General features: G+C 37.8%; 1 protein-coding gene and 1 long non-coding RNA gene across 5 annotated transcripts in view; one reads left to right on the top strand and one right to left on the bottom strand.

Annotated features, from left to right (window-relative positions):
* Nucleotides 1-6,753, top strand: part of CTDSPL2 (CTD small phosphatase like 2) — an 82,451-nt gene extending 75,698 nt beyond the window's left edge. For 3 of the 4 annotated variants that reach the window (XM_081288801.1, XM_081288799.1, XM_081288800.1), the window contains one exon: nt 1,533-6,753. In XM_081288801.1, coding sequence (XP_081144927.1) covers nt 1,533-1,598 — 66 coding nt within the window. In that variant the 3' untranslated portion in view covers nt 1,599-6,753. The remainder of the gene's footprint in view (nt 1-1,532) is intronic. The other variant, XM_081288798.1, reaches the window with a different exon arrangement.
* LOC308646150 lies at nt 1,324-17,731 on the bottom strand. Its single transcript, XR_014021327.1, has 3 exons — nt 17,551-17,731; nt 7,817-7,883; nt 1,324-1,389 (listed from the first exon to the last, which is right to left on the bottom strand). It is a non-coding gene; the product is annotated as an uncharacterized lncRNA (long non-coding RNA).
* Between the last annotated feature and the right edge of the window lie 162 nt (nt 17,732-17,893).

Raw genomic sequence — 17,893 nt, 5'->3', positions numbered from 1 at the left:
TCTCCAAAGGAAAAAACAAAACAAAAACATACGCCATATTGTATATTACAACTTACATTTGTATACTGAAGAGGCAAAGTGTCTGTGTGGCTCTTTTACACTCCTTTCTAATAAAGTATACAAAAACAGATACCAAGAATGCTATCAGGGGCCTTGATGGCAAAATGAGTGGACTTGGCTTTGGTCTGTGAATTAGGACTTCAGTGATGCAGGTAAATCCTATAGATCAGGAATAGCTCCAGGGAGCCAAAAATATGGTTTTAATTTATCTGTTCATGTTAAGAGTAGCAGGTATGGACATGGAAACTTCCCTAAAAACTACTCTATTTCCCGGAGTTGGGTGAGCTAGACTCTCACTGAACAAGTGAGGACAGAAGGGAAACCTCTGGAATGGGTTAGTGGCTTGAGAGTCACTGGGTGAACACATGTGGGCAGATCCCAGAGGCTAGTTGTGATTTAGGGAAGAGAGGGAGTCTTTTAAGTTCTGTCATCACCTGTAACAGTCAAGGTTCACAGCTGCATGGCAGATGTGTGAGATCTCAGCAGGTGGGGGTTAAAGAAAGTCCCTCTATACAAAATTGGTATTCAAGGGAAATTAATCAGTGACCAGTAAATTGGCCCAAAGGATTAGGGGAAGATCTTTAATGGAAGGGAAGAGAGAAGAGATACATCATAGAAACAAATGGAAAGTCCCAGACCACTGAGGAGACCAAGGATAAGGAGAGGGCTCTCCCTCCTCAATAGGTTTTGGCCAAGAATTATAGGACTGGAGTTAGAATGCATTGATGTAGAATCTCACTTGGAGTTCTGAACCCCAGACTTCACTGCCCACTATTGGTCTCTATGAGCATTTTCCCCCCAGTAGTGGGGACTGAACCCAGGGGAATTCTGCCACTGGACTACTGCCACAAGGTCTTACTGAGTTGCCCAGCTGGCCTCTAACTTTTAATCTCCTGCCTCATCCTCCCAAGTATTGCACCAGTCAATTTTAAGAGGAAAGTAAGATTTAATGGCTTAATCCTCTCATCTATCTTACAAGTTAACTGTATCTGTGTTACTTTTCTGTACAATAATCCTTTGAAGTCCATCCAGAATTGGTTCTAGGATCTCCTATTGATATCAAAATCTGCAGATGTTTTAAGTCCCTTATATAACATGAAGTAGTATTGGCATATAACCTATACCCATCCAATAAACTTTAAATTATCTCTGGATTACTTATAAGACCTAATACAATGTAAATAAATATTTGTTATACTGTATTATTTAGTAATTAAGACAGGCAAAAAGTCTATACATGTTCAGTACACATGCAGTTTTTACCTGAATGTTTTTGATCCAAGGATGGTTGAGTGTACAGCTGTGGAACCAGTGGCTATAGAAGGCTGACTGTATTTGGCCAGCAAAATAATATAAATCATGAAATTAAATAGTGCATTTCCTCTGCAGAGTAAAGCTGTTTTAATGTTATAAGGATCATATCTTTGAAATTATGTAGCTTTTTTAAAAAGGTCTCCTTTTTTTCCACACAGAATGAAGATGTCCGACCTCACATCAGAGACAGATTTCGCTTGCATGATTTGCTGCCCCCAGATTAAGTACAAAGACTTGTCAAATCACTGAAGGGGGAGAGAATGCAGGACCCTTTTGGACTGAAACAAAAACATTGCCATTACTGTTGAAATTTTGCATTTTTGTACCCCGTCTTGCTTTTCTTATCTTTGGTGCCCAATAATAATCAAGGGTTACAGAAAGAGACTATCTATCTCAGATTGAATACATACAGTAGGTAGGCTAAAACAGAAGAGTCTTTAGAACTAGTGCAACTCCAGTGAAATTTTTTTATGTACAGGACATCTGCAGTTTATAAAGAATTCTGTTTCTGCCACCAGCAGTTTGACCTGTAGTTACACAGGATTTTATGATAATAACAGAGATGAAAATGGACTTTTATTTTCTCTCTGTTTGGTGCTCTAAGTGGGTTTGTAGCCACTTTTCTGTTACTTTATGATTCTCATTTCAACAGGAATGGCCAGTAAAAGTTGTTTTATTTTTTCCTGTTAAGGTTTATAACCTTTTTACATTTTTGACCTGTATTAGATTAGAATTTCATTATGCATTCCTTTTAGTTGAGGCGCTTCATAGTTTTCTGGAAATAGTCAGTTTTTAGTTTTTTATTATACATTTGAATGGCCGTTTTCCTGCTTTGTCTGCCTGCATATTGTATATTTGTTTAAAAAATATTCTCTACTTTTAGTCCATGTAAGTTTCATTTAAAAAGACATGCATTTATATTTTGTTTCTGTAATATTCTACTGTAGGTGAAATCTTTTTAAAAATCAAGAGACTGGGTAGATAAGAATATATATGATGACTAATATTCAAGAGATTTAAACCATTGTGATGGCGTGTATTCCCAAATGGTAATATCTTGCAACGGCACACAGATTTAATGGATAAAGGTATACCTCAGACTTCACTGTGCTCACCAATCTTTGAGGAGAAAAGTTTAGTCACCTGTTGGGCTTGATTTAGTTAACTGCTGCCTTTGGTTTTCTCCAGGAATGAAGTATACAGCACAGTGACTCAGTATTTTTAGTTACTTTGCATGGGCTGGTAGTACCTCTGTTATGCTCTCAGTTACAATCAGTTTAAAACTCTGTGTAACAGTCTTGGTACCTAACAGTAGCTATGCATAATCCTGTGGCACAGTACACTCCCAAGCCACCAATGCAGTTAATAGGCTCTCATAGTGGTTTTCTATGCTATATGAAAATAGTCTTCAAGCCTTGGTTCTCTAATGCAGCTACCACAAGAGGTTGATATTTTTATAGTGGTGTGTAATCTCCTTTTCGGGAGGCTTTTTATGGAAGGTAGAATTTGTAAAAGTTAGTATGCTTTGCCTCTCAACTGCATTAACATGCCACAGGCTTAGACTGTTTTTGTGTAAAGGATGTCAAAGAACGGCACTTTTTCTAAAGAGAAGTTTGATATTTTGTATGCTTGTTAAGAAAGTACAGTATTGGAAATTAAAGGTGGACAACTGATAATTGAGGAGTATGTCAGTTAATTTTTTATGTATATTACCTGTTTACTTGTACAACTTATTGTACAAATTACATGCAGCTTCATTTTCAAATGAATCCTTAAAATAAGGAAATCTTTTTAGGAAAACATTTAATTTTTGTATTTTTGATTTTAAAAGGCATGAGTTATGTCAGTTTTCAGTGTATTAATGAAGATTTTAACTTTTCATCAGGTTGAGTGTTTTCTTACTATATTATCTGTTGTGTATGTAGTTAGCATATTGTGTCACTGAACTGTTTAAAATCTAGCATGTAGAGCAAGCCTGTTTTGTGGAAAATCCTTATTCATTAAAAAAAATAATCATGGCAGATTTTCTGCAAAAAAAAAAAAAAAAGCAAAAGCATTTGCAATTCAGAATACTGATTTTTTTTTAATTTAAAGAAAGGTATTTTGCTTGTAGGAAAAAATACTACAGATTCGTTTTAATGAGAATCTTTGAAATGTATTTATCTTTAGGGCATCTGGGCATCTTTATGCTGTTTGTCTTATGTCTTTCTTGAAATAAAATGTACATACGTTACCTTTACATATGCTCTTGCGCAAAATTGTGAACCTAGTTACATTTCTCCCTGCTCCCTTCTTTTTTATGCTCAAACAGCAAAACCCAAAACATAAATAAGATCTGAACTTTCAGCCTACATCGTATTTGCTGAAAGCTGTTCTGATTAAATACAGTCCCAAAGGGCCTTCCCATAACCGAAAGGGAAATGTAAGCACCTATACCACTGTGCCTCTGTGCACTTTAATAATAAAAAGCAACTTTTAAATTATCTTTTATTAATGGTAAAGTCCTTTTCAATCCCATGCTAGGAGTATTCTTTTATATCAGTTGATAAACAAATCAAGCATAACAAGCTTCTGTAAAGCTAAATAAGGGCAATTTTATATGGCCAGAGAACATTTCTTTAGACCAAATTAATATTTCTTCATCACTTTATTTGGGTAATTTTAAAGTTGTTAGTACAAAATTTAAAATCTCCCCATTACCTTTTTTATCTGTTAATAGATATTTAACACTTCCATTTAGTTAATGGGAGGTGTGTATTTTTTTAATTGAGACGTGCCAGCCCATCAGCTCACACGGGGAACATAAAATCTTAAAATCTAATTGTAGTGAATGCAGGAGAGAGATGGGTCCATGATGACACACAGCAAAAGTGACCTGTGCACACATTACAACTCTGAAGTACATAAGAAAATTGTGCTATTTTCAGTGATAAATATCTGACTTTTAAGACATTCTTTTAAATATTTGTTGTCATTGTTAGGCTGTTTTAATTAGTAGTTTTTAAAATTCCATGTAATATATGTATCCCTAATCAGATTTATCACAATATTTCTTCTTGGATCCTAAAAGAACTGATGACAGTTCGTAATCATAAATTGTTTTATATTAGCTAGTCGGAATATTTATTTACCCAGTGGCTTTATCTGCTTCCCAAAATTGATTTGGGATTTGTTGGAAGAAGCATTGTATAACTTCTATAAACAGCTATTTTCTTGTAACTGTTGGTGAAATGGATGTGTACATTGTTTATATATATTTATATATATATATATATATGGTTTATGTGTAAATTATATATATATATATAAATATATATATATATATTTCTCTGGCTTTCTTTTTTTAAAAAATAGGGTTAACAGAATTTTTTTTGAAGTTATCTTTGGCCAATGACTTTTGCAACTAGATATTACTTTCATTCGACCTTCTAAAGATGTTCGCTTCTCATTATTTTGTTGTCAATTGCCTGAAAAACAGAAGACTTCATCTCATCAATGAAGAAGACATTTCATTATGCCTACAGATCTTTCCAGCGAGCACAGAATTCTTCATAAGGACCAGATCTCTTTCACATCTGTGTCAGTCATAAAAACATGAAATGTAAAGGACAATGAAGCCTTCATTTACTTGTACTAATATTATGGTGTTATGTACTTCATCATTAGCTAGTTAAGGTTTTCTGATCTGACTTCTCTTTGTCTTCCTAGGTATTTATTTGTTATCTTTTAATCTTGTCTAAATTAACTTAGCTAATATTTACCCACCGAATAACTATGCCAAGCAACTAGGAAAGAATGTTTATTTTATTTCCCCTTATAGGGGAAGAGTGGACTGGGAACAAAAATGTATGGGCCAAAAGGCCTTAGGTTGTCATTCATTCACTTTCTTATTCCTCTCATGAGTTATATTTGAATATAGTATATGGTTTCAGTGCTGATATACTTGATTATGTCATCACTTTTCATGTCTTCCTGTGAGTTGAAAGCCTGCTAGGAATTTCTATAATACACACTTAAAAGTTTCAGAGTAAGAAACACAAAACTCAGTATGTCATATTTAAATGCTACTTAAATTATTATTGGAATCTAAATATCACTGACAAGGATACATTTTTATAAAATGTTTCTCTGTATCTTGAATTGAAATTAATTGCCTAGAAGGCAAAAGTTCTGGAGCTAAAATTATTTGAGATCTTTTTCAAAAGAGGTTAAGAGAGCAAAATAAGTTTATATACTATTTATTTCAGATACTATTACTTTAAGATACTTTGGTGATTTCCAGACCTCACATCATTAGAATTACCCTAAGGAGCTGGGTCCAATGGCACACACCTGTAATCCCCCCAACTCTGGAGGGTGAGGTAGGAAGATAGAAAGTCCATTTGAGACAGCATGGTGAGATCCTCTCTCAAATTTCTAAAACATTTTAAAAAGCTGGGGATACAGCTCAATGTAAAGTACTCCTTGGGGTCAATATCCTGTGCTGTCCCCCCCCCCCACACACACACACACACACTCACAAAAATTCTAGAGGAGCTTTTCTAGTAAGATTCCCAAAGCCTGTCCCTAGAGAACTCTCATTATGGGGCCAGATGGTTTTCCCCCTCCTATAGAGGTGTATGTAATGTAATCTATTTTTACATATTCATACATGCACACAATGTAACAATATACTTTGGAGAGTTTGGTCTTTTTTTAAAGCTCTTCCTGGTTTGGGAAATCCCTGTTCTAAATGATGTGACAGTGGCTTGAGAGTAGGCAACAAAATAAAAATTTATCAGAAATCTCTGTGGTAGTTAAAAAAAATTTTTTTTTAATTTTTCCCTTTTTAGAAAATAGGACCAAATTTCACAGAACTTATTCAAGATACATGGAGGAATAATAAAGAAGATTGAGGCTATTGCTCATTACCATTTTTGTCTTTCATATTTTTTAAGAGTTTGCATTTCTAGGACTTGGAATAGTTGATCATATACACAGCTGAAGGACATGTCCCTGAATGAGACCATTATATAAATATATAAATATATATATATATATATAAACTGTAAAATATTTCACTATTTTTTTATTTTATAAATCTTTGTAGAAATAAGCAATGGGATACTACTTTCATCTTTTGAATGGGACTTTTCAAGGCAGTGTCCTTTTGGCATTAAGGTAGGGGGGAGTTAATATTCTCTCTACCTATTTCCACATAAATCAGTATAAAGTTATGGACATTTAAAAATCTCAATTTCTACTTATTTACTATGCAGTATAGCCGTGAAAAAGTAATGTAGACTTAGTTTTCTCATCTTCAAATGCCCTGATCACCCTACCTCACAGGGTTGTTGTGGGGATAAATAAAACTTTTATGGAAGCACTTTTCTTTGATGAATTTTATCAGCTATCAGAAACAATATCATTTCTAACAACTTATACTGCCATAGTGCTTTTTTGTTCCCAAGTACAGTTTTTTGTTTTTTAACCTTCCTTTCCCTTTTGATATTGATCTTCAGGACAAACCTGTAAGAACCACAAGGGGTTGTGGATCAGGAAAAAGCAATAAGGAAACAGGCTCAGAGAGGGCTGTGACCAAAGACCTTGCAATTCCTGAGACTATCAATGTAACAGCATATTCTCATACCTTGCATTGTTGTGTGATCATGCTTGTATGTGAATACAAAGCTTCCTCAATATATAGATCAATATAGCCAAAAAAGGTTGCTAGAGGTGTTTAAACCCCAGCAGGTCCCTCTCCCCCACCAACATTGTTACAAAAGGAATATAGAATGGTACAAATTAGGCCTAAGAGAACAATCCAGTTTTTAAACAAAGTTCTACTTTCTAAATACACACATAAAAGAAATGGGTCTAGAAAAATATGTTCCGACAATCACATAGGAGACTAAAATTCAGATCTTGTAATTACCATTATTCAAAGTAATGGTTTTAGAAGAGTGACCAGTCTTAGTTTCTAGAACTACTACTGAAATAAACACTTGAAGCCAAGCTGAATATAGAATGATGAGTTGGTTTTAGAGAGAGATAAGATGGCAGAGAATCAAATTATAGTGCGCTAAGATGAGGAATTCATACTTGATGTATAGACTAATGAGCCAATATCACTATAAAGTAGCACTCTGCTCCGATCCCAATCTCTGTGATGAGACTTGTGATAACTTCCCTGTTCTCTGAAGGAATGTGATGCACAGATAGGCTTGGAAGTCACCAGCCCTTCAAAGATAAATGATTGCTCAGAGTCAAATGACTTGAATTCACATCTCCTAAAAAAATCCATTTACTAGTTCATCTGTAAAATGGGTAAGACCTACCATTCATTCTACGGTCATGTACAACTAATTAAAACAATTTTCTTAAAAAACCAACCATTCAGAATTTATAAAAGATGAAATGAAACATCAGTATCTTATAAAACTAAAGCAACACAATAACTTACCAGTATGGAGATGTTTATTGTGTAAGTGAAATGACAGCTATGCACATAGGTTTTGGGAGATGCCTGTCTGTAGAGGCAGAGAGTACAGTGGGTTAAGGGCATTACAACACCACAGAAGTTAAGAAAGATGTGAGCAGTGGGGTGCATTTAAACAAATGAAAATGCCAAGTGATAATGAAGGGTTCCATGGCAAACATGTTCAATGAAAATATGTTGGTTGCTGAGAAAAAAGTGGATGAGTAACTGAAAAGTAATGATGACTTAAGAAGTCTAGTAAGGCCAGGCACAGTGGCGCATGTCTGTAATCCCAGTGATAGGACGCTGGGGTAGGAGGATTGCAAGCTCTAGGGCAGCCTCAGCAATTTAGGAGGCCCTAAGCAAATTAGACCCCTTGTATCTCGAAAGTTTTTAAAAGGGGCTGGAGATGTAGCTCAGTAGTAAAGCACCTTTGGGTTAAATCTCCAGTACACACCCCTACCCCGCTGCTGCCAAAAAAATAAATAAAAAGTCTAGTAAGTAGTTGGGGTAGCAAGCTTACATAAAGGATTTGCTAAATTGGAACTACTTCAGTAGTGATACTTATTTCTTGAAAATAGCTATTCCTAATGAGAAATGATTTTGAAAATACTCCCTAGAGCAGGATGTGGTGGTGTACCCCTGTAGTCTCAACAACTTGGGAGGCTGAGGCAGGAGGATTGCAAGTTCAAGGCTAGCCTCAACAATGTAGTGAGACTCTGTCCCCAAAAATAAAGAACTAGGGATCTACCATTGGTAAAGCACCCTGAGTTCAATTTGCAGTACCCACCTCCCACAAAAAAAGCTGTGAGTGCTGGGTATGTAGCCTAATGGTAGAGCTCTTGCCTAGTGTGCACAAAGCCATGGGTTCAAACTCCAGTAGTGGGGAGTGGGGCAGGTAACTACCTGGGTTGGGGTGCCAGCAGGACACTGGCACCACACACACAGAAAACCCCCCAAATGACCTTAATATGTGTTAGGCACTACTAGCTAGGTGCAGTGGTGCACACCTGTAATCCCAGCACCTTAGGAGGCTGAGGCAGGAAGATCGCAAGTTTTAGGTCAGCCTTAGCAATTTAGCAAGGGAGGCCCTAAGCAACTTAATGAGACCTTGTCTAAAAAAAAAAAATCTTTAAAAAGGACTGGGGATGTAGCTCAGTGGCAAAGCACCCCTGGGTCCAATCCCCAGTACCCAAACAAAACATGGTTGGGCACTACTAAGCAAGGCTCTGAACGGCAGAAGAAAGCAAAACTGAACTCAAGTTTATAATCTAGAAGTAGAGATTGACTTTATTGCTGGGAAAAGGGTCATGAAGAATGGTTTGAGGGGCTGGGGTTGTGGCTCAGAGGTAGAGGGCTCACTTGAGGATGCGTGAGGCACTGGGTTCAACCCCAGCACCACATAAATATAAAATACAGATATTGTGTCTACCTATAAAAATATTTTTTAAAAAGAATGGTTTGAGAGTTTATTTAATAACAATTATTTGAGATGAGATCCTTAGGCTATTAAAGGACTAAAGACTAGGCTTGGTTGGGCAGAGAGGTTCAAGCAAAAAAATCATATTGTCTTAAAAATATTACTTTGGACCTGGGCATGGTGGTGAACACATGCAATCCCAGTGGCTCGGGAGGCTGAGGCAAGAGGATGAAAAGTTCAAAGCCAGACTCAGCAAAAGCGAGGCACTAAGCAACTTAGTGAGAGCATACAATACAAATAAGGCTGGGGATGTGTCAGTGGTCGAATACCCCCGAGTTCAAACCCTGGTATAAAAAAAAAATCACTTTGGTGGTTATAGAAGGAATAGCAGGGTTGGGTGGTTCTGTAATTCTCCACATAAAAGTGTTTTCTTTCTCCAAGACAACAAATGGTTAATTCATTGAGTGCTAGAGTCACAGTAGACAGATTGGTAAGATTCTGGGGGAGAACATGGTTTCTTTTAAGTACTGAGAGTTTAGTTACTGGATTTTGGAGTCTCCTTGAAGAAAGGCATGTTTTTTTTTTCCACTGGCCAGACAAGAATGGAAAGGTACTCCTGGATTTTATGACATTCTATAAAATAAAGTATGGAAAGGTGTATGAAAGTTGTATAGGAGACAGATGCTGTCACTTTTGTGTTTTGTTTTTTGGTACTCAGGATTGAACCCAGGGGTGTCAAGTACTGAGACACACCCCCAGCTCTTTTTTTTTTTTTTTTGAGACAGGGTCTCACTAAATTGTTTAATGCCTAAATTGCTAAGGCTGGCCTCGAACTTGCAATCCTTCTACCTCAGCCTCCCAAGTCACTGGGATTACAGGTGTATACTACCATGCCCAGCCAGATGTTTTAACTTTATGTCAAGATTCTTGGTTGGGGCTGGGGATATAGCTCAGTTGGTAGAGTGCTTGCCTCCCATGCACAAAACCATGGGTTCAATCCCTAGCACCACCAAATAAATAAATAATTAAATCAAAGATTCTTGGGTTAAGTTTTTTGTTTGGGTTTAAAATGGAAAAAATGGTTCAACTAGCTATTTTTGTATCAAGTCACATAATTTTAAAAAATGTAATGATTCATCAATTTTGCAAGTTTTACCCCCCACACACACACACAGACAGGGTCTGGCTATGTTGCTCAAGCTGGCCCCAAACTCCTAGGTTTAAGCTTCTGCCTTGGCCTCCCAAATGTGTCATGTGTCCAGCAAACAAATAACACTGTCACACATAATAAAATTCATATACATATATGAATAATGAATACATATTGATACATTGTGTGTACACACACACACACACACACACACACACACAAATACACGAGTTTTCTTTTTTTTTTTTTTTGCAGTTGGTACTTAGGATCAAACCCAGGGTCTTGCACATGCTAGGCAAGTACTATACTACTGAGCTATATCCCTAGTGTGAGGACAGGTTTTTTTGCAGGGGAGGGTAGTGGGAATTGAACCTAGGGGTGCTTAACCACTGAACCACATCCTGAGCATCATTTTTTTTTTTTTTTTGAGACATGGTCTCACTAAATTACTGAGTCTGGCCTTGAACTTGTGATCCTCCTGCCTCAGGCTTGCTGGGATTACTGGAGTGTACCACCATGCCTGGTGAGGCCAGAAGTTTCAATGTTAACTTTTTTTCAACAATCATTTACTAGATCTACTCTACTAATCTATAAAATTGGGATACATTGGCTTTCTATATCTGTAGGTTTTGCATTTGTGGATTCAACCAACTTGGCATTAAAAACATTAAAATAAGTTAGTTCTGCATTAGACATTTTCTTGTCATTATTCCTTAAACAACACATAACTACTTACATAGTATTTCTATTATTAGGTATTATAAATAATCTAGAGAAGATTTAAAATGTACAGGAGGATATGTGTAGGTTATAAGCAAATAATACTATGCCATTTTATATAAGGGATTTTGGTATCCATGGAGTGTCATGGACCAATCCTCTACTGGTACAAAGGGATGACTGTATTTCATAACAATTCCACTAAGATGTTTAAAATAACTTACTGTGATTTTAGGGTTCCCCTAGAGACTAAAATGAATAACAGATTAGTCTTAAGGACTAAATGAAGTCCTTATTACATGGTTCTAGATACTTGTTTCCCTGCTTCCTCATTTGATAAATCAGAACAATTCTATGAATGAATTATCAATTTCTGCATTAAAATCTTTATCCATTCTGCATACACTTAGTCCATATATTTTTTCCATAACCCACTTTTTTCAACTCCCATAACCCATTTTTAATTGTGTATGGTTCAATACCTTGAATTTAAGATCAACAGAATCCAGAATAGTATTTTTTACAGTATAGGCACTAAAATATTTATTTGTTTGATAAATAAAGGAATGAATAAACTCACATTTCAAAGTTTGGACTTCTAAGTCCAGAAAGTTGATTTGGTGCATGGAGAATTGCTGAGACTTGGGAATTGGTTCACATTAAACAAAGTCATAGAACACTGATATATTTCTTTCTCTAGCACTAGAAATTGAACCCAGAGGTGCTCAACCACTGAGCAACATCCCTAGCCTTTTTTATTTTGGGGGATGTATCTCCCTAAGTTTCCCAGTCTGTTTTTGAACTTGTGAACCTCCTGCCTCAGCCTCTTGAGTCACTGGGATTAAAGGCCTATTTGGCACAAAACACTAATTTTTAGATCAGATTTCAATTTTACTCATTTGTCACCAATTTTCTTTTTTTTTTTTTTAAGAAAGAGTGAGAGGGGAGAGAGAGAGAGAGAGAGAGAGAGAGAGAATTTTTTAATATTTATTTTTTAGTTCTCGGCGGACACAACATCTTTGTATGTGGTGCTGAGGATCGAACCCGGGCTGCACGCATGCCAGGCGAGCGCTCTACCGCTTGAGCCACATCCCCAGCCCACCAATTTTCTTCTTTAAGAACCTAAAACACAATTGGAAACCTGCTTGATAAGAGTAGAACCAGAGTCAAGTCTACTGAAAGAATGTTAATGACTAATGTCAAGTTGATAGGATACTCTCATTTCTACTTGACAAACAAGTTAAAAGTCTGCAGGTCTGAGGTTAGGGGAATAGTTCAGTGGTAGAGTACTTGCCTTGTGTCCATGAGGCCTTGGGCTCAATTTCCAGCACCAAAGGAAGGAAAAAAGTCTGTAGGTCAATTTTTTTCTCTGGAGACAAAATTTTGTTCTTTGGTTTTACCTTTCCTTTTCTTTCGGTTGACATTATATTCAAAAGATACATCTTTTATTTATTTATTTATTTTTTTGGTGGTGCTGGAGATTGAACCCAGGGCCTGTGCGTACTAGGCAAGCATTCTACCCACTGAGCTATATCCCCAGCCCCAAAAGATACATCATCTCAAAACATTCAGTTGGATGCAGCATGTGCCTACATCTTAGCTACTTAGGAGGCTGAGGCAAGAGTATTGCAAGTTCAAGAACAACCTCTGAAAATTCGTGGCAAGACCCCGAGCAACTCAGCAAGACACTGTTCAAAATAATGTGATAAAGCAACCTTCAGTTCAATCCCCAGTACAAAAAAAGTGGGGGTGGGGATTGCTGTTTTGGGTTCCAGATATATTAATTTTCTGTTGCAACTACCTTTCGTGAAGAGAAAGCCCGGTGGACAGGTTTTCGTGGAAAAGAACCCAGTTCTGCACAAAGTTATTCATGCAGTTACAACAGCTACTAAGTGCATATGTCTCAAGATTTCTTTACTACAAGTATACTGTTCTAGATGTTGATATTTTTAGCTGAGGTCAAAAATGGTATTGACTGGAAAGATACTGGGGTATCTCACAGCATTTAAGGCATGCAAGAAAGGAATTTAGGGAAGGCAGGATGAAGTAAGGTGGCTCGGGAAATTGTTACTTCAGCATGATTTGCGGCCCCTACCTTCAGGAGGTTGTCATCAGCCACAACTTCCAGGCTCTAGGAATCTCAAGTTCTGAATTCTAATGTTCTGAGGATAGAATTTTTCAGTTATCTATGACTTCATAACAATTCCACATAGGTGGGGTGTGTTTGTTTGTTTTGGTTACTGGGGATTTAATCTAGGGGCAATTTAGGAACTTCATCCCTAATCCTTTTTTTTTTTTTACATTTTAGTTGCCAATGACCTTTATTGTATTTATATGCAGTGCTGAGAATTGAGCCCAGCTCCTTGCACATGCTAGGCAAGTGCTCTACCACTGAGCTTTGACCCCCAGCCCCTAGTCCTTTTTATTATTATTTTTTTGAGACAGGGTCCTGCTGACCTCAAACTCATGATCTTCTTGCCTCAGCCTCCAGAGCTGTTGGAATTATAGGAATGCTCCAGGGCACCCAGCCCCACTTTCCACCCAACCCCCACTTTTTTTTTTTTTTTTTTTTGGTACTGGGATTGAACCCAGGGGTGCTTTACCACTGAGCTAAATCCCGGGATCTTTTTATCTTTTACTTTGAGACAGGGCCTCACTAAATTGTTGAGGTTGGCCTCAATCTTATAATTTTTCTGCCTCAGCCTTCCAAATCACTGGGATTACAGGCCTGAGCCATTGCGCCTGGCTTTATTAAATTTTGAGTCAGGTTCTCACTAAGTTGTCAAGGCTGGCCTTGACCTTGAAATCCTCCTGCCTCAGCTTCCTGAGTAGCTGAGATATAGACACATGCTGCATTTGATGATTCAAAAAAAAAAAAAAAAAGGCTGGGATATAGCTCAGTTGGTAGAGTGCTTGCCTCTCATGCACAAGGCCCTGGGCTCAATCCTCAGCACCACACACATAATAATAATAATAATTTAATTATTCTAGTGGCCTATATATCCCATGTAGGGGCAGATCCAGATTATATATCTTGCAGTACATACAATTTGGAGGGCTTCCTTTGAAAATAATATGGGCCCATGCAATAAGGGGTCCTGAAACTAAATATTCATTAGCTTAATAGTTAATTAATCTCTAGATCAGCTGTGGTAAGTCACTATGGTAAGCCACAAGACATGGCTTTGGAGAGCACACCCACTCTTGTATACTAACTAGGGCAATTTCCAGAAAAAGAGGAAAAGATTGTAAGCCCTTCCCCACCACATACACACTAGAAGTATTCAGCTCAATAAAATCTTATCATTTGAATGACTAGAAGAAGGTCTTCTGACTTCCATATAGTGAATTTTTTAATATACCAAGTCCCACATTATTTTAAAATACACACATACACATTTGTTTTCCACACACATATACACATGATGGTACTGGAAGAATACAACAATAATTTTTAAATATTTACTGTCCTCCCTATATCTTTTTCTTCTGATTGCTCCTTAAATGTTGACGTCCTTCAATATTTTTTTCAATCTATGCCATATTCAGATAACTTCAATTTTCACATCATTTTACCAACCACAATAATCATATGACTCCTAATTCTGTGTCTGTGGTCCAGTTCTCTTGAGCTCCAAAGTGCATCAGACATTTTCATTTTGGATGTCCTATAAAAATGTCAAGATCTGTGTGGTCAAACTTAATTGATCCTGTATTCTTTACAATGAAGGGAGGCACCATTCACCCATTTTCAAAAGAATTTATCAATATTTAACCATGTGTCAAAGCACTAGTAATACAGTAGTAAAAAATAAGACAAGGTACTTGTGTTCCAAATAGATACTGAATAAACAAGATATCGAATAAATATTATGATAAAAACAATGTTGAGTTAGAAAATAACTGGGGAGGTACTTTGCAGGAGGGAGATCAGGAAAGAGCTTTCTGTAGAGATAACATTTGAGCTTTGATGTGAAAGAAGAGACCCCATGCAAAGCATGGGGGGAAAATAAACACTGTAAGCAGAAAGAACAGTATGTAGAAACCTCCTGAATTGGAAAAAGCTTAGTAGCCTTAGAAGGTTAAATGGAATTAATAATAGAGAATGGCAGTGGTGTGTGTGTGTGTGGGGGGAGGCATTATAGGAAAGGGGTTGGTGAGATGCAGGAGTCAGTCTATGCAGGGCCTGAAAAGAAGCTGGACTTAAAAAAAAAATAAAAAATAGAAGAAGCCATTAAAAGGATTTCAACTGGAGGGGAGTGGTACTATCTGATTAACACATTAAATTAAACTGCCTGGTGTATAGTGAATAGATTGTGGAAGGTAAAGAATGAAAACAGGATGACCAAATTTTGGATTAAGGTAGTAGCAAGAGACATGGGGATAAATATCTTCAAGATTAATATTGGAAAACAGATCCAGACTTGATGATGAATGGAATTTAGGGGTAAGAGAGAGGAAGAAAAAAGAATAGCTCCCAGGTTTCTGACTTGAGCAACTAGATAACTGTCACCATCACTCACTTTCAAAGAGATCAACTTTTCCTTGTGTCTCCCACTCCTCCTCCATATTCAGTCAATCACTAGTTAGGATTCTCCAGAGAAACAAATCAATAGGATGTGCATAATAGAAAGAGATTTATTTTAAGGTTGTGGGTACTGGCAAGTCTGAAATCTGCATGATAAACAAGTAGACTAAAGACCTAAGGGAGATTTAATACTATAGTCTGGAGGCAGAATGCTTTCTTCCTGAAGTTTTTTAATTTGGACTGATTGGATGGACCCTTATAAATTATGAAGAGTAATCTGCTTTACTCAAAGTCTACTAATTTAAATATTAATCACATCTAACAGATATTTTCATAACAATCAGTGTTTGACTAAAGACTGGGTAACATAGGTATCATGGCCTAGTCAAGAAAATACATAAAAATAATCGTTATAGTCACTAAGTTCTATAGACTCTGACCTTTAAATATTTCTGATTGGTTTTTCTTTCCATTGCCACTGTCTTAATCTAGGCTTACATTTTTCTCATTTAATTAATTCATTCAGAATGGGGTATAACTGCCCTTGCCTAGCATATGAGAGACCCTGGGTTTGATCTGGAGAAGCAAAAGCATGGAAGGTACACACACACATTCATTCAGAAAATATTTTTGTGTTAGGCACTATGCCAAAAGCTGAAGATACAATTGTGAATAGACTGTGCCCTCAGATTTATATACCAGCTACCCATGCTTTCTGTTTTGCCTCTTTTCAGTCCACCTTTTATAAATGGATGCATTATAAATAGGTAATTGCCTCTCACACTTTAAATGGGCATTAGAATATCTCTTGAAAAAACATCTTTATAAAGTGCTTATTTGTAGACTCTGGAAAAACATACAAGGAACAGGGTACACTGGTTTGCCACTAGAAAGAATACAGTGGCTGATGTGTCTACTTTTTTTGAAATTTGAATGTATGTGCATTATATATCCGAAAACAATAAAACAAGAAAATAAAAATAAAGCAACTAATTGCCTCTTAAAACCCTACAGGGAGCCAGGTGAAGTGGTAGGTTTGTAATCTCAGCTACTTGGGAGGCTAAGAAAGGAGGATCACAAGTTGGAAGCTGGCCTGGGCAATTTATGGAGACCCTGTCCTGAATTTTTTTTTTAAAAAGGGCTGGAATGTAGCTCAGTGGTAGAGAATCCCTGAATTCAATCCTCACTACCCAAACCCACAACAACAAAACAACAACAACAACAACAACAACAAAACCTCCCCCAAATACAACCATCCCACACACACCATCACCAGAAAAAAGTCAACCTTGCAGGGGAGCTATAAGGACAGGGAGTTTGGCTCATTTTATGTTCTTCATGATGAGTTTACCTGTTCAGTTTACCTCTAATTGCGCCAGTCAGGTGAGGGACTGACTATATGTATTCTTTTTACTGGAAATGCACTCCCACACATTTCATTTAGTCTCTCAATCTCCAATTTCGCTGGAGCTTACCTCAGGAGGCCTTTCCTACAACCTCCGCCGTAGTTAATGTTAGCCTTTTGCATTTAACCTCATAATGCTTCTTTTTGTTGCAGTCATCACACTGTGTCCAAACTTGTTTACATGTCTATCTTTGCTACTTGGTGGAAAAAGCTAGAGCTTATGCCTAGCACAGACCGAGAATTTCCGAAATTGTTCTGCCAAAGAATGTGCAGGCCTCTAAGGGCTCAGAGAAGGGGACAGCTTCGAGGATTGAGGATGTTTTCGATCCCTCCGTGACTAAATTCACGCAAATGAACCTCGAGCTGGCTCCACGCGCCAGGCTGGAAGGTTGCCAGGAACAGGAATTCTGCCCTCTCCACTCGCTCCTTCCCCGATGCCCTACGCACGCCGGTTCCCAGGGGCCCACTTCCCCCACTAGCCCGCGACCGCGCTCACCGGGAGCCGAGGAAGCCAGGCGAGTACCCTCACAGGCAGGAGTGTTTAGAGACCCTTCCGGGAGAAGCGTGCAGAGGATGGGGGGCAACTTATTCAGCATTCGCCAGCGGCCTTGGGCCGAGATCAGAGCGCACCCTTGGGGCGGGGTTGAGGTTGGCAGAAGATGCGTTAGGGCCAAGGGTCAGGCAAGGGACTGCCCTACTAACCTTCCCGCTCTTACTTCTCCCAGGGACCCAGGATGGTGCCGCCGTAGCCCTGCCCAACTAGTGTCCAGGACTGCCCAGCGTCGCAAGAAACAGCACACACAGCCCCGCCCTGAATCGCGACCCACGCTATGCCAGCC

The sequence above is a fragment of the Spermophilus citellus genome (assembly GCF_964194105.1).
Source record: "Spermophilus citellus genome assembly, chromosome: 4".
NCBI classification, from domain to species: Eukaryota; Metazoa; Chordata; class Mammalia; order Rodentia; family Sciuridae; genus Spermophilus; species Spermophilus citellus.
Note: the sequence above shows the minus strand (reverse complement) of the source record. Positions and strands in the feature narration are given on the sequence as shown.